The 17,114-nt window shown below is 41.3% G+C and overlaps 1 protein-coding gene across 6 annotated transcripts in view; it reads right to left on the minus strand.

The window, feature by feature from the left end:
* Positions 1 to 995: 995 nt before the first annotated feature.
* Mapk10 (mitogen-activated protein kinase 10) overlaps positions 996 to 17,114 on the minus strand; it is a 294,149-nt gene continuing 278,030 nt past the window's right edge. For 4 of the 6 annotated variants that reach the window (XM_031337017.1, XM_031337020.1, XM_031337019.1 and 1 more), the window contains one exon: positions 996 to 5,463. In XM_031337017.1, the coding sequence (XP_031192877.1) occupies positions 5,321 to 5,463 (143 nt within the window). In that variant the 3' untranslated portion in view covers positions 996 to 5,320. Of the gene's footprint in view, positions 5,469 to 17,114 lie in introns of all 6 variants that reach the window. The other 2 variants (XM_031337021.1, XM_031337022.1) reach the window with 2 other exon arrangements.

Here is a 17,114-nt window from a genome sequence, read left to right on the forward strand (position 1 = left end):
TCCTCCTTGGGCAACCATCATGAAGAATGAGTTTGCCCTTCTTATCCTTATAGGTATTTTTAGATATGTATGCTGGATAGAAAGAAAAGAGAAGAGAAGAAGAGAAAAGAAAAGAAAAGAAAAGAAAGAAAAAAACAAGACTTGTGATTGAAGTCAAATAGTTTGCCAGGCATAGTTGTACAAGCTTGGAATCTCAGTACTCAAGAGATTGAGAGTACCAGGGTTGCCTGGCCTGCCTAGCAAGAGACCTACCCATATCTTTCACTCAAATGAAAGAAAAAGAAGAAATTAAAACAATTTAAAAAATCGTTATACTAAGAGTCATTGCAAATGTAAGAAACAGCCTTTTGTTTCTATTTTCCTAAATGAAAGAAAAATATAATAATTGCAAGTAGTAGGAATGTCTATGTTTCAAGATTTTTATTAACTGAATAAATAAATGTATTGTTCACAGAAATATGCAAACCACTCCCCAGCATTGTTCAGTCGCTGCCAGGTGAGCCGTGGCATGCTCAGTGAACTCCACCAAGTATAACTCAAATCCTTAAATTTGACAAGAAGTCTGAAACAATAATGTAGACAAAATAAATCTCTCAGGCAAAATTAATATTGGGAATTTTGTCGATTAAACTGAAAACAAAAATGTAGTCCTGATCTACTTACCAATGGATTTTGTCCTTTGTTATCTTATTGGTTGTTACTGAATTGTTACCATGAAGCTAGGATCTGCAAAAGGAAACTGAAAGGCCTTTCTGGAAGGAATGAATCTGAAGCACAAACATGCCCTTCTCCATGAGACCTGTGTCTCAGATGAGAAGGAAGCTGTCCCTCATTTCTTAATTATCCCATTGGTACAACTGGCCACTGCAAGTTTCCTTCACTGGAGTCAGAATAAACTCATGGAAGCCCCTTCAGAGCTCTGGCACTTCATGAAACCAAAGCAGGACAAACAATGGGCGTTGTCGACAGGAGAGTCTGACAGAGGCTGGGTCTCATTTGGTTTTACGAGAAGGGAAGCATATTTCCTTCAGCTTTAATGATTCATATGACATACAAATTACAATACGTTGACTTGTCCACCTGTGAAAAGTCTAAAGAATTCAAAGTTCTCCAAGTCATGCTCTTTTCCACAGACATATTTAAAATGAGGGAAAAAATGGAAAAGAACATGAGAAAGAACACAGAAATGGATTGAATGAGCTTGATCCATATTAAACACCATTGAGATCCCATCAAATCTAACAGGCTAGTGACAACCCATCTCACCTCCGGCATTAGGCATACATGATTTTGGCTTCCAGGTTGATAGAGAACTATATAGGCATATGTGAACATGTATGTGTATGCGTGTGCTGTAGACACATCTCATAAACACTGACGTAGGACAATTCTCTTCATCAGTAATGTTTTTGGGGGGTCCAGTCATGCAGAATAACAGGCAGATGAAAGATAGGCATCCCTGCAAGGACATGGCAAGGAGGACAATTGGTGGCATAGAAGGGCTGGGAGATTTGTCTCTCCTGGGATAGACTGGCCATTGGTCCCACATGATCAAGAATAAAATAAACAGTTCACATGTAAAAAAAAAATTCTACCGCTTTGATTTAACTGACCAAAGCAAACTAACAATTGAAGATCTCTCTAGGTTTCCAAGGAGATACCATTTATATTTTAATTGCAAGGAAAATAACTAATTTTGTTTTTTACAATACATTTTTAGTTTGTTTAGTTAGTGCCACTTCTAAGGATGCATGTAGAAGATGGTAGATTCTTGCAGTTAACACGTGTATGTGTCTGTGAGGACAGGAGTGCTGGAGTAGTGGGAGGGATTTCTCTTCAGACCCAAAGGAGCTGGGATTGAAATTCCCCCCAAAGACTTCTCTGCTCTCTCTGAATCATAAATGTTATCTTTTCCAGCAAAGTCACTTAACAAAATTCTTTACAGAACACAGTATCTTTCAAATGTACATTCTTATTTCCTAAGAAAATGAAACAGAAATAAATTTTGTATAACCTGACCTCTGCGGTAAATACTTAAGAGCTCCAAAACTGTGATCGGTTACTCTTTCCCCTAACAGATCACGAAATGTTGTCTGTGTTTTCGTGCATTCAGTATGTTCTATGCTCCATGACCAAGTCTCTCTCATCTAATGGTCAGCTGTTATCAGTTATCTTTATATGATACTTGTTCTGTTAGTGATAACTGACAGAGAGAAGCCAGCCATGCTACCGCTGAGCCATCTAATGAGTATGTTTCCTTCAACTGCTAAGACTTGGCTACATCCTGGTCCATCTGTGGATAAAGACCTATGAGGGTCTAACATTGGATTCTGAAGGATGGAGTATTAGTTTCAACAAAAAAATTGTGCTAGAAGACCAATGTATCCCATTGGGAAAAATAAATACTGGGGTTTTTATAACAAGGCCCACTAGAGGGCATAATGTATACTGCAAACTTTCCCAGAGTATAACCATCCCCTAAAGAGAGAATAGGGGTCTCAATGGGAATGTTTTGACATTGACCCTCTTGGTTGTTTCTCCTCCATCTGTCCTTAGTTGCTTAGCTAAAACCAATCCTTTATGAGGTCCAGGAGCTAAATGTTCATCTCTCCCTGAAAGTGCTATTTAAAACACAAGGGATTTGCTTCAAACTTTCTTGTCCATGGGCGATCTCTGTCCAAGGGTCCCCAGCAGTACAGTACCATCCACCAGGAGACAGGCTAGTATTACCCAGGCTAGCCTGAAGTGGGGAAGACGAGGTGATCTGTTTTGCCTGCTTTCCTCTACCCAGGAAAAATGGTCAGCACTTGTCAGAAGGAGCCTGACTGTTCAAGCACACTTGCCATTCTGTTGAGAGCTCTGCCTGTCTGTCACCATCTTGATTATTAAGGAATTCCCCTTGAAACATGTTTCTGTCAAGCAGTCGTCTGGGCATTAACCTCGTGTGATATAAGGTAAGGGAGTGCAGAGATCACAGACATAAAAGCAAACTACAGAGAAAAGAGAGTAGGATATAGGGAAGTTAATAAATAATAATAATAAAAAAAGATGGTAGATGGGAAAGGGAGAGAGATTGTGAGAGTGAATCAGTGTTTATAAAGATCACTTCATCTACAACATTAACCAAAAGACCCAGGAACAACACAGACTCCTATACCTTTATCCAGAGGATGAGCTGCACTCCTAAAATCTGAAGATAGCTAGCTCCTGCCCCCACTTCTCCCTTTTCAATGCCACGCCCTGCAATGAACTGTGCAGTGGGAAGCAATCCCAGGAACGCCCACACAGCTGTGTGTTGTCTGTATGGAATGTGTGTGTGTGCCCATGCATGTGTTTGGAGGTGTGTGGGTGTGGTGGTGGGAATGGGGGCTGACTATTGCTTGGAGAGAGAAGAGCTTCCGTGCCGTTGGGTTTAAGGCAGTTTGCAGAGCTCTGGCATTGCCTTTTGCTCTGTAATCAAGGGTTTTCCATGGGCCAGGCCCATCCCCTTCATCTGCTCACATGTTCCACTTCTTCTTCAGGTGAAATGCCACCACAGGGGTGAGCACCAAAGTGGCCAGAGTGCAAATAACTGTGATGGATGCTTCACCCAAGGGAGGAAGAAGGGAAGCCAGGCCTGGCCTGCTACTGCTCAGAAGCTGCACAGGCTTTGCCTTATATATAACTAAGATGGCTCACAGTGCCTCTCTGGGTGCTCAGATAGGATCTTTCAGGGATTTTAGCTAAATTCAGATGATTCCACTAAACACACAAATGTTTCATGGCTTTAAGATAAAGTCGCTGCTAATGCTAGCTAGTAGGAGCTACGTTGGCACAGCATTATTGCTCTCGAGTATCTACTGCGATACAAAAGTCAGATTATCAGCCCTTCTCAGATTACACACATCTATGAAAATACATCAGTAAGTATGAAACATTAGTCATATTCAGGGGCCTGGGGAAGCCCCTGGAGGGACAGTAAAGTCCACAAAGATGCTTGTAGATGCTATCCTGAAGATCGCCCTGTGCTTTGGGGATTTTGTTTTAATTATTTTATCCTATTCCAGAAGATGGAATGAAGTATCAGCAGGGGAGGACTCCGGCAAGCAGCTCACACATGGAAAACATACCCCACAATCTCACAATGGTCCAGGTAGGGTTATCTTCTCTGAAGGAGATCCCATGAAGGTCATTCCACTGTGTCTCAGGAAAGGGCTTCTACCCCTGGATGTGTGCACAATGATCCTGCCTTGACACCTGCCCCTTTCTCCAGCAACTTTCTCTTTTGACACGTAATTTTAAAAATAAGCAATAGTGTTCAATATTTAGAATGTGGATGTGGTGTCCCCCAGCCCCTGGGCAGTGATTTCCTTCCATTCAGTCTATACTGCCGCAATGTCCTCTGGTCCCTGCTACCGACTGACTTCCAGAGACAGTGCCCTTGACTTAGACTCACATCTTCCATCTAAGGACAACCTACTTAGAGCCTGAAAGCTATTGCTCCCTCCCTCCCCCCACACTGGATGTAAGCATCACATATGTTCTTTCTACAAATTGGTATACAGGTGCCATTTAATCAATTCAAATTCGGAAACTACATCTTCAAGGGTCTGAGAGTTGCTCCTCCATATTCCCCCTTTACATATTCTCTTATAAGACATACAGCTTAATCAGTTAACAAACTAAACAGCTTATATACTGGCAATATATTACAGATGGATTTATGTCAGAGTAATAGATCACATGAAATGGACCATGTGGTATCCCAGTGCATGTCTTGGTGGAGCCTGGAGGACACTGGCAGGAGCATCTCTAAGTGCTGTTTGAATACAGACACATGCGGATCTGTATCTACATCCATCTGACTAGGCTGGAAGGAGCAGGTAGACGCGAGATAGAGACACACACATGCTGGGTGGGGCCCGTGCCCACCTCCTCATGCCATTTAAAGGGCTGTTACAGGTTGCTGGTTCTGCAGCCACTTAAGTTACACTTTAGGGGAAGGCTTCTCTAATTGTGTCTTGTTTGTCTTGTGTAGTAAACACTGCTGGAGGGAGACCAAAGCGAGCGCAACTAGAAGTTAAGTATACATTTCAGCTCAGCTGTGTTACAGAACTTTGGAGAAGCACGCAGAAAGAGTTAACTTAATTTTACGTTAGATCTCTCTCTTGCTATTTTTTTCTTGACATTGTGTGAGTGCATTTGTGCATATGTGTACGTGTGTGTGTGTGTGTGTGTGTGTGTGTGTGTGTGTGTGTGAGCAAGCTGTGTGTGTGCACGTGTGCTGTGTTCTATCGCGTCATCTCCTGAAGAACGCTGGGTTTCGCAGGCAGGCGGCTAGTCACCTGCAACAACCCAACGGTCCTGCCGAGGCTTCCAGGCTGCTGTCGGTGTCAGATGCGAGGGTCTGGTCGGTGGACATGGAGGAGATGTCGTTGACAGACGAGGATGGAGGGAGACTCTCACTGCTGTTCACTGCTGCACCTGTGCTAAGAAAATGAAGACCAACATGACTAAATCTGGAACCAGACCCATGTTCTCAGGATGTTCAGTGTGGGGATGGGTATAACAAGATGAAATGTCTTCTCTAGCTGCTCTGCAGACCTTTGTAGAACTGATACAAGGAACTGAATTTGATGGTGGAACTCAAGGAGAAATGATTCTGAAACCCCATCACATGTCACATCTATTCACAGGCTAATGGTTATCAATTTCACTCAGTATTAGAAATCATCACTCATACCATCCCACCTCTTAGTCCAATAGTGTTGTAATATTACTGAGCTTGGGTGACACCAAGGCATTTGCATCCTTAGTTGGATCCTAGAGACTGTATAGTCATTTGGGGGACAGAAACCACTGGCCTGACGTTTTCAATGAAGGAAGTAAAACAAGTACACATGATGGTCTTAGCCCAGGAACAAGCTCAGGCGAAGCCCAGGGGTCCCAGCACACATGATGGTCTTAGCCCAAGAACAAGCTAAGGCAAAGGCCAGTGGTCCCAATTTGTGATGATTACAGCTCTAGGAAAATGGAAGTACATGAAACACAGAGTATTATGTGATCATTAAATGGAATACCAAAATGAAATCGATGTAGAAAAGCCAAGACTCTAGAGGAATGTTAATGGTGAGCTGAAGGACAGATAGGACAGAGCATGTCGTCTGAGCTTGGGTTTCCCTCCAGCAGACTTGTTTGCTGAGGATCTGTGAATATTGGGTTATTAATTTGAAACCATCTTTCATTATGCTGCAAATGTCTGAAACTCTGGTGGGACACCCTCAGCAAAGACTGGCTGTGAGTCCCTAGCTTCGAGAACAGTGAAGGGAAGATGGGCCAAAGGCCCCACAAACCAAAACTCAGCAGCCTGGAAACAGCTGGTCTCCTTTATCTTTCATCTACACTTTTTGTACATAAATGATAGGTTAACACAACACATACATATGAAACAAGTATATGCTTTGTAGAAGAGGTTACTACTATTTAAAATATCTACCCATTAATCAACAAGAACAAAAGATTTCCTACTAAAATTATCTCACTTGAGAAACAACAGGGTCAAAGATCCCATTTGGTGAAATATTATAACTAAAATAAGGGACAAATGAATTATCTCACAGACACAGAATTAAGTCTGAAAACAAACAAACAAACAAAAGAAAAACCCAAGGAGGCAGAAGCATTCAAACAGTGTCTGCCCCAGCAGCAGATATTTTGTGTGGGAAAATGGTATAAGAAATATAAAATAACTAGAGAGGGGGTTCAAACATTTACACCAAGGCGCTTTTATATATCTGCATACATTTGCAATGTTATTTGATTATGAAATAACTATATAAACCATTGGAAATACACTTAAACAGCAGAAAAGGAGAGCTGGTGTACACTGATGCCCAAGTAACATCAGGAACAATTAAATTTTTCTTGTACTCTGGAGTCATTTTACTAGTAACTCTCTCTATCTGTGACCATCTTCCATGCATTCCTTTGTACCTTGATAGTTTCATATCCAGAAATTCTGGATATGAACAGAGATACTGTTCAAGCCTTTTAAACTTTAAAAATGCTAATACCTCCTAATCTTAGATGTTGTTTGTTTCCTCTAAATGATGACTACCTTCACCAAAGTGGTGTATAATGTAAATTTACCTGGCTTCAGTATATTCCAGCATTCATCAATTACAACCCTCATAGAAATTGTGCAGGGGTAGGGCCAGCTCTTCATAACGCTAGCAGACACCCCTGAACCCCACAATGGAGTTGTTTTCACTCTGCACTAGAATTCCAGTTAGGACGACATCTTTCATGTTCCTTCTAAAGTGCGGATCTCTATAACCCAGAGCCACTGTGATGCTCTTTGGGGGACAAAAACAACACACAACACTCTGATAAATCCTAATATCCCTAGAGACCTAATAGACTGAGACCACTTTTTCATGCTATCTGCGTGTCCAGGACTAAGGAATTTTATACCTTTCAAATAAGAGCCCACAGTTTATATTTAGATTTTATTACTGTAGAGTTGGAAAATGTTTATGTTTTCCCATGACCATTTTTGTTAAGCTCTAATTCATGTATTAGATAAATTATAAATTTGGCTTGTACATCAGTGTTTTTAAGAACATCCAGAATTGTACAGCAGAACAACCATTTTCAGCTCCCCAGTGGGAGCCTGATGCTCAGTTTCTCAACCACCCATTGTGTGTGTGTACATGTATGTGTATGTATGCATGTATGTGTGTGAATATATGTATGTGTGTATACATGTATGTGTGTATACATGTATGTGTGTATACATGTATGCATGTGTATGCATATGTGCACATGTCGTGTATGTGTACATGTATGTATGTATGTGTGCATATGTGTGTATGTGCTTGGGTGTGTGTGTGTGGTGTATGTGTGTACATGAATGTGTGTATGTATATGTGTGTGTATTATATATGTGTGTGTATTATATACATGTACATATGTGTGTGGGCATGTGTGTGTAGTGTATGTGTATACATGTATGTGTATGTGTATGTATGGGGGTGTGTGCAGGTGGTGTATGTGTGCATGTGTGTGTGTATGTGTGTGGGTGTGTGCAGGTGGTATATGTGTTCATGTGTGTGTGTGTGTGTGTGTGTGTGTGTGTGTGTGTGTGTGTGAGTCTGTCAAAGTCACAGAACTACTTGGAGTATCATGCCTCAGGCATTGTCCACTATTTTTTTGAGGCAGAGTCTCTCCTTGGCCTGAACTCATGCAGTAGGCTTGGCTGGCTGGTCAGCAAGCCCTAGAGAGTCTCCTTTCTCTATCGTTCCAGTGCTGAGTTTATGAGCATGTGTCCCAGTGTCCAGATTTCCCCCCAGGGAGTTAGGAGACAGGACTGAGATCTTCACAGTAGCAGAGCAAACACTTTACATATGGCGCTATCTCTGCAGGTCCCACAGCCTTGCCTCCACAGTTCTGTGGACTCATATCCATGGAAACATGCAATGTGAGTGTCACTAACTTCTGTCACACAGTGCCAAAAACACGGTGTGCCTTGAGAGAGGAAGCTTGAAGAGCATGTGAACATTCCATCCCTGTATAGCTGAGCAACAGCCATCGAACTACACACCACGCTTTCTTTACTCATTTCCTGGTAGATGCACATTTGCTACAAAACTGAGCTATCTTCCTTTTAAGGATATTATGAATAAATGTTGTCACAATCCCCTCATGATCATTCACACAGAAGCTTTATACAGATGCCATTTATATCCCTTGGGATCTGAGTGGCTACTTCCATTTAATTGTTCTATTTGAAGAAGTGCTGAGCTATTTCTGAAAGCGAGCACGCCAGTTTACAGTCCTATAGGCAGCCTTACACCTTCATTAACATTTATCATCTTTCCTGATTATAGACACCCAAAATGTGTAAATTGAGCCATACTGTGGGTAATTTGCATTGTCCAGTGGTCAGTTGTCATAAGTATCTTTGCATGTGTGTGGTGGTCACTGCACACCTTCTTTGGAGAAAAAAAATCTATATGCTTTCATCAATTAAAAATTCCCTCATTTCCTTCTTATTATTGAGCCACAAAAGTGCATCACCAGTGGGAAACAGATGTGTAATTTGCAAATGGTGTTCTCTTAATATGGATTACCTATCATTCTACATAAAGATGTCAGATTCGTCCTTTCTGTTCCTGGTCCTTTGGTGATAGTTCTACAAAACATTCCATCACTTAAGACCATGAGAATTTACTTCCATAATTCCATTTATTTCTTTCACGTGGCTTTTGGGACCCACTTTGATCTTGCTCCTACGCATGTTTTGAGGCACAGGCCCTCTTCGTTCTTAAGGAGGCGGTACCTGTACTCACTTTGAGCTCGCTTCTGAGCATGTTCTGAGACAGTGATCCGTCTTTGTGCTTCCATGGGCGGTACCTGCATGCACTTTGATCTCACTTCTGCACATGTTCTGAGGCAGTGGGCAATCTTCATTCTTCTATAGGCAGTTCCTGCTTGTTTCAGCACCATTTACCAAAAAAAGCCCTTTTCATTTCCCTTGTGAAATATTAATTGATCCTTTCATAGTGGAGATATGCTACTGTACTCTCAGGTTTGTCCCACTGATCTGTAGTTGGGTTGTCATGAGAATTACACAACAAGGCCCTAGGAATTAGGATATGTTTCTATACATTGCAGCTCCCTACAGGAAATGTGATGGCAGTGAGGTAACCAGTCATAAAGAGTAGCCTAGGCAGCAGGAACCCCATTGGGCTTGGGCCATCCATATCCTCTGAACAATATACCCAGCCACCTGTTAGTGCCTTGAACACCCTTAGTGATGAGACAAGAGATAGACATTGCCTCATAGTTTAGTGTAGAGGAGCCCAAAAGTGCACAGATTCTTCCCCAGGCTAAAAGACACAAACATCCGTGCCTGAAGCTAATGATGTCAGAAAGGTTAGAAAGAAAATGTCTTTGATTCTGCTCTAGTCAAATACCAGAGGAGTGGCCTCATTTCTCCTTATTTTTACTTTGAGGGCTTCTTTCTGGGAGTCATGACTGCGACAGAGAGGTGCGTGGACACGTCTGAGTGGGAGCAGTTCCTTCTGCCTCTATGTCTTCATCCAGTGAAGCTTTGGATTGAATAACGTGTCCTGGCTACTTTCTTGAATAAAATGCCATGAACGTGGAAACACCTGGATCAGATTCCAACCACAGGCACTGGCCAGAGCCTAATCTGGTAATAGTACGAATGAAAATGACCTACCCCAAAGCCCTGAACTCTGGCTCCAGGAAAAAGACTTAACTCCCAGTTATCTTGGTAACTGGGCCCCACAGCTAAATCTACATATGATGGGTAGAGGCAGAGTGAGAATTTCTCCTCAGTTTTGGCCAAAAATTAAAATATAGTTATATTTGTCACATAAATCATTGATATGATATATAATGTTTATATATCTATCTCTATCTCACCTATTTATGTATCTATGTATCTACCTACCTATCATCTATAATCATCTATCTATCACCTATCTGTCATCTATCTACCTATCTATCTATCTATCTATCTATCTATCTACCTACCTACCTCTATCTATCTACCTATCTATCTACCTCTATCTATCTACCTCTATCTATCTATCTATCTATCTATCTATCTATCTATCTATCTATCTATCTAATCTATAGATGCACTTTGGTGAAGGAAGGTTTAGAGCCCCTTTCAATGCCTTGAGACTAAGGGGCTCTGTAGCAGTATTGGGTCCTGATAGGTCATCACCACTGTCAAGTTGCTGGATCTGGAATCCTTTAGGAGACACACCTCTGAGCTGGGCTCTCTATAAGAGTATTTGCAGACAGGCTTAGCTGAGGAAGGTTTGTGGGTGGCCCCATCCCATGTCCTGGGAGCCCTGGCTAAGGGCAAAGTGAAGAAGCAAGCTGAGCACTGGCCTTCATTTCTGTTTCTTGAGTGTTGATGCAGTGTGGCAGTGGCTAGCTGCCTCGCACTCCCTCTACCATGGCCTCCTGGCTGTGATGGACTCAGTCCTCTCTGCCATGTGTCCTCTGCTGTGATGGACTTTGTCTCTTGTCCAGGACAAGCCCTTCCTATTAAATGTGCCTTTGCTAGGTGTTTAGTTGCCGCAATGAGAAGAGTAGAATAGAATACTCTGGTGTTAGTAGTGTTGCTTCTTTGTTAATATTCAAATCAGAAAAATAAATAAGAATTTTTCCAACTGAATTCTTTCAGAATTATTTAGGCTATTTCTTATTTATTTACTTAATCATTTATTTTGATTTCAAGACATTTTAAACTTCTGCAAAAAAATAAATGTAAACATAAAACAAAACAATAACAACAAGCCACTGATTTTTTTTTTAACTGACTGTCCAATCAACCGGCCTGAGAAACACAGACAGTTTACCAATCCCACAGCAATGGAGGATAACGGAACCAGTCCCACAGCAATGGAGGATAATGGAACCAGTCCCACAGCAATGGAGATAATGGAACCAGTCCCACAGCAATGGAGGATAACGGAACCAATCCCACAACAATGGAGGATAACGGAACCAGTCCCACAGCAATGGAGGATAACGGAACCAGTCCCACAGCAATGGAGGATAACGGAACCAATCCCACAGCAATGGAGGATAACGGAACCAGTCCCACAGCAATGGAGGATAACGGAACCAGTCCCACAGCAATGGAGATAATGGAACCAGTCCCACAGCAATGGAGGATAACAGAACCAATCCCACAGCAATGGAGATAATGGAACCAATCCCACAGCAATGGAGGATAACGGAACCAGTCCCACAGCAATGGAGGATAACGGAACTAGTCCCACAGCAATGGAGATAATGGAACCAGTCCCACAGCAGTGGAGATAATGGAACACCTTTCATTCATTTAGGCTGCCTTTAACTTTTTTCAACAGCAACTGTTTTCAGAGTGCAAAGGTTGTACTTCATTTACTGAAGTTATTGTTAGATTTTTTTCCCTTTGTCTTTGTAGTTTATATTGACTTGTTTTCTGGTCGAAGCTAGTGTACAGAAATGCATCTAATTTCTTTGAATGAAAACTCTTGATACTAGTGAATTTGGAGTTAAGCAAATTAAATGATGATGGTGTGGGCTGCTCAGTGGTACCCTGGTGCAGGATCTTAGTGGCTCCTTAACAGCCAATTTTTAGCATCCCCTTGTAAATGCCTTTATTTGTATCACCTTGGTTTCTTGAAATTAGTCACAGTGAGACTATGCAGCCCACATTTATAGATGTTATTAATCAGCTTTCTTAGAGATGGATGTCAAACTCTAAAGGCCTTGTTTGATTATGAGTTTGGTTTTGTGTGCTCTCTTTGACTGAGCTACAATAAACGTCTCCTCTCCTCCTGACTTGACAGCAGATACCCTGGCTTTAAGGTTGCCCTTTCTAGTCTAGTCACAAGTAGGCAATAAATAGAATTTGCAAGCATAAAACCAAGCTCAAATAAAAGGAATAAGAACAAAGACTTTGACTTCAAGATGATTTATTGCTGAGAAGTTTGTGAAAGTCTCTTAAACAAAATTGAACTGCATTAAATCTGTTTGCAGTGTCCATCTCTCTGGGGGCAACCCAGCCCATGACAAGCACCATTCCTTCCACACCACACAGGAGGACTCAGGAAAGAGACACTAATTCTTTTAAGCTGTCATCAACACAATATTATATTTTTTCAATAAAATGATATTTAAGTGAATTAAAAATATAAATCGTGTTTAAAATGTGGATTATTATTTCTTGGCTAGAAATGATCTAACCTAAATTACTCATTCATGACTGCTTTTAAAATGGGAATTATCTTCTTGATCACACCTTCCAAATACCCAATGAGAAAGTAAACACAAGAGTTAGGAGGGAAAAAAAGACAGAAAAAAATAATTATTGAGGGACAGTTTCTCCGGTAGCTACAAGAACTTGAGCCTCCGGTTATTTGAGCTTTACATTCTTTTTCTATTATTGGATATTTTCTTTATTTACATTTCAAATGTTATCCCCTTCCCAGGTCTCCCCTCCAGAAACCCCTTATCCCACCTCCCTCCCCCTGCCTCTATAAGTAAATCTTTTTTAATCAATTAATCTTAGTAGTCTGGATTCCTGGCTAGCTGGGGGGAGGGGAAGGGGCTGCTCCCAGGATCCAAAAGACAGCACACACCTGAAAAGCAAGAACATGTACCTCTGCATGTTGACAAAGTGATCTTTGCTCTGCTTCACTTGTCAGGAGGAACAGGGGTACTGACATACAAAGCCCCCTGTATATGCTCTCATTCTAACATTCTGCAACATCTGCTTTCAGAGCAAAATTGATGCCTACCCCTGCTTTCCCTTGGCAGACATTACCAATCAATTCAGGAAGCAAATGGCACTGCTACTGAAAACAGATAACCTCAGGTAAAATCAGATAGCAGAGCAGAGTAAGACTATTTAGGGATGTACCTGAAGTTTAGATGTATTTTTATTGATATGCACTGATTGCACGCATAAACTTCAGACCTATAAATTATTCCTTGAGTGCACACTTAACTTCATAGCTACATTTTTAAAACATCACTATAATATGATAGGTTCTGGTATTAGAGCCACTTTGTTCCTAAAGAACTACATTAATTTATTCATTTTATCAGACTTCTAGGGTTTTGATACATGAATAGCAAGAGAACCAGTATGACAAAAGTATTTCATCTGGCTTCTTATAAAACAAAATGGTATGAAAATGTCAAACAGCCAAGTTTGCAAGGCATTTCAGTCACTGCTTCTTCTTAAGAATTTAGTTTACTGCATGGACAAACATGTCCACATATGTGCATACATGTACACACATGCACACACATGTGCATACATGCAGTGTGGCACACTGGTAAAATGTTAACAGTTTGCTCTCCAGGGCAATCATAAATCAGTATGATTTATGGGTTCTGCCAGCTTCTGTGTTGTAAATCTTCCCTGGTTAGTTTCAAGGTGCCAAATCAAGATCAATACATTCTCATTAGGGAAGAGATGTACACAGTTGTTCACATAAGCTACTAAAGCCAGCTCCAGTGGTACCCCAATCTCTACATGGCACATGAAAACATATCATACATAATTGTGTCTGTTAAGATATAAATACATATAATTTACCAAATATTTTTACTCTAAAATCATCTAGTAAAATGTCTCGTCTACTGTTTCTTGAGATACAGATTGGTTAAGCTTTCAAGATATAGTTTAGGAGCATATAAAATCAGGCACCTTTAGATTGCTACAGGTAGTAGCAATGGTTAAGAAGGGTCTTAAATTTCTCACCAGGTTAACGTTACTGGTGTTCTTTAAAAATAACTAGTCACATACTAAGGTAATCAGGACAACAAAACAAAATTTATAGGTGTACATTTTCCAAAAAACGAATGAACTATTACTTTTGAAAGCAGCAAGCCCTTATCTGAAAAATAAAAACCATACATATCCTAGCAACAGCATACATTAGTAACCTGGGTCACTTGTGTTCATGGAGATTAACAGAGCAGAGAAATATTCACAATTGTGGTATAAGAATATACTGAACTGCATCCTGTACTAACACCACACTCCTGTCTTGAGTTCTATCTTTGAAAATGCTTCAACATGTATTCAGAGATAAACACTAAGTAACAATTTTCCAAGGAATAAATTTTTAATGAGCGAGAGAGCACTTAGGTGCTATATGGTACACAAAGATGAATGCATACATTTGTCTCAGTGGGTTGTAGTAAATAACAGATAATAAGAAAAGCATCATGTGTTTTCAGCACAAGAGCTAGTAGCAAATGCGGAGAGAAAGACCTTATTTGGGGGAAATCATGAAAACTCTTTTTGAACAAAGGGTGTGGAAATGACATGAGGTAAAGATGGCTAAAATGGTTTCTGCAAACCAGTGTCCATACAGCCTGAGATGTGAGGAGATTCTCTGGTGCATACTGCTACTTCTTCTCAATGACGGTGGGTAAGCATGTTACGATGATCATGAAAACCCTCAGTGATCCTTTCTACTTCAACAAGGAACACCTTAAACCTCTGAGATTCTGCCCGTGAGTTCCTGTGCTGCAGACAGAGCATGTGTCTAAGCCATACCTTCTGCAGATTTTCATTACTCTGGATCCTAAAATGACTAAGAAGGAAGGGTAGGGTGGAAGGCTACCCTTTTGCCTCTTCATTTCAACCAATGAAGATGGTTAATTATCTTCACTGCTAACCTAGGTGGGTTTAGAATAACCTGGATACTGAGGTTCTCCTCTTTGGTGTGGCTGTAAGGATGTTTTTGTTTGTTTGTTTGTTTGTTGACTATGTGCATAAAGAAGATACCCAGAATGTAAGTAATTCTGCCCCACTGGCTGGATCTAGAAAGAATAAAGAGAGAAAGTAGAAAAGGGCAGAGAGCATGGCAGAGAGCATGGCAGAGAGCATGGCAGAGAGCATGGCAGAGAGCATGGCAGAGAGCATGAGCACCTTTTACCCCTTCCGCTGCTCCCCAGCTGCAGACAGGAACCATCCTCTGAGACAGAACTCGGAGCACTTGCTAACAAGCCCTCCTCCCATAACTTATGCTGGCCATTTTGATAATTGTGACAGAAAGGAGCTAGTACAGGAAATAAATACTAAACCCAACCATGTGGGCGGGCTTTTGGAGCTGGTCTGCCTGAGGTATTTGGAAGCATCTGTAGACACAGGCTAGAGAAGATGTAAAATATTATAAGCAAGCAGGGCTCGGGAGAGAGATGTTGACAGAAATGAAGGAAATATATATGAGGTCTCTGACAGGTTTGAGGACCTTGTCAGGATTTTGACTTGAAGCTACTTGAGTTACATTCTCACAAATCATGGTTTTTGTTGTTGTTGTTTTGTTTTGTTTTGTTTTTTGGATCCCGAGACTATGAATGAAGAATGAAAACTAATTAGCCATCCAAATGCCAAGGTAAGTTAGTCTTCAGGCTGTGGCGTGCCTCCTGTTGGATGCTTGTAGCAAGGTGCAATATGACAATCAAGAATGAAAGGTGCAGCAGGAGTGCTTTAACTGTGTAGTTTGGGGCCAGAAAAGAAGTGAGTTGACACTTGTACACAGAAGGTTTACAAAACAAACACTAATGACATTTAAAGAACGCCAACCACTTTAGATTTGTTTGAGAGTGGCCAGACATCACCTATCCTAGGATCTGGAGTACAGCATTGTAAACTGACTTGAAAGCTTTCCCTGGAGTACTGCAGAGTGTGTCTGTAGTACTCTGTTCACACAGGGTCAACCAGGGAAATCAGCTACCGAGGCTCAGTAAGTCCACAAAGGCCCGGACGTGTTCCAGATGCCAGCAGACCACGGCATCATCCTTTGGTGCTAACATTTTAGCCATGGACGAAGCAGGAATTAAGGCATTTGTAGAGGTTTCTACTAATATATTTAAAGAAAGATCTGAGCGATCAGGTGAACTATAACATGGAGTCTCTGAGGTAACATATGAAGTTGTATAGATGAAGCCTAGGCTGCAATGGAGACCATGGGATATATGTTAGACCCAGCTCTATATGTTAGGAGTATAGAACATCTGCAGAGGAAAGAGGGATATAGAATAGAGCTGGTCTAAGACAGAGGCCATGTGGGTCGCCTTTGCAAGGTAGGGCTGCCTGTTGGAGCATTCATGATACTGCATGTACTAGATGCTAGACACGGAAAGACTGAACTCCACGCCTGCCCTGCTGCATTTCAGGTTTCCTCTGTCACCCTTTGGCTCCTTTTTGTGTCTCTAACCTTCCCTCTGGAAATGGTAATAATTCTTTTGTGCCATTTTTTTTTAAAGATGGCTGCCACTCTATGTCAACTCTTTTTTTTTTTTTTTAAAGATTTAGTTATTATTATATGTAAGTTCACTGTAGCCGACTTCAGACGCACCAGAAGAGGGCGTCAGATCTCATTACGGGTGGTTGTGAGCCACCATGTGGTTGCTGGGATTTGAACTCAGGACCTTTGGAAGAGCAGTCGGTGCTCTTACCCGCTGAACCATCTCACCAGCCCCCTCTTTTGTGCCATTTTATACTAAAAGCATGTAGTTTTGGTTTTGCTTTTGCACAGGCTCAAAACTAAGAGATTGCCTTGGATCTGTAGCAATCT

The sequence above is a fragment of the Mastomys coucha genome, unplaced genomic scaffold (genome assembly GCF_008632895.1).
Source record: "Mastomys coucha isolate ucsf_1 unplaced genomic scaffold, UCSF_Mcou_1 pScaffold22, whole genome shotgun sequence".
Taxonomy (NCBI): Eukaryota; Metazoa; Chordata; class Mammalia; order Rodentia; family Muridae; genus Mastomys; species Mastomys coucha.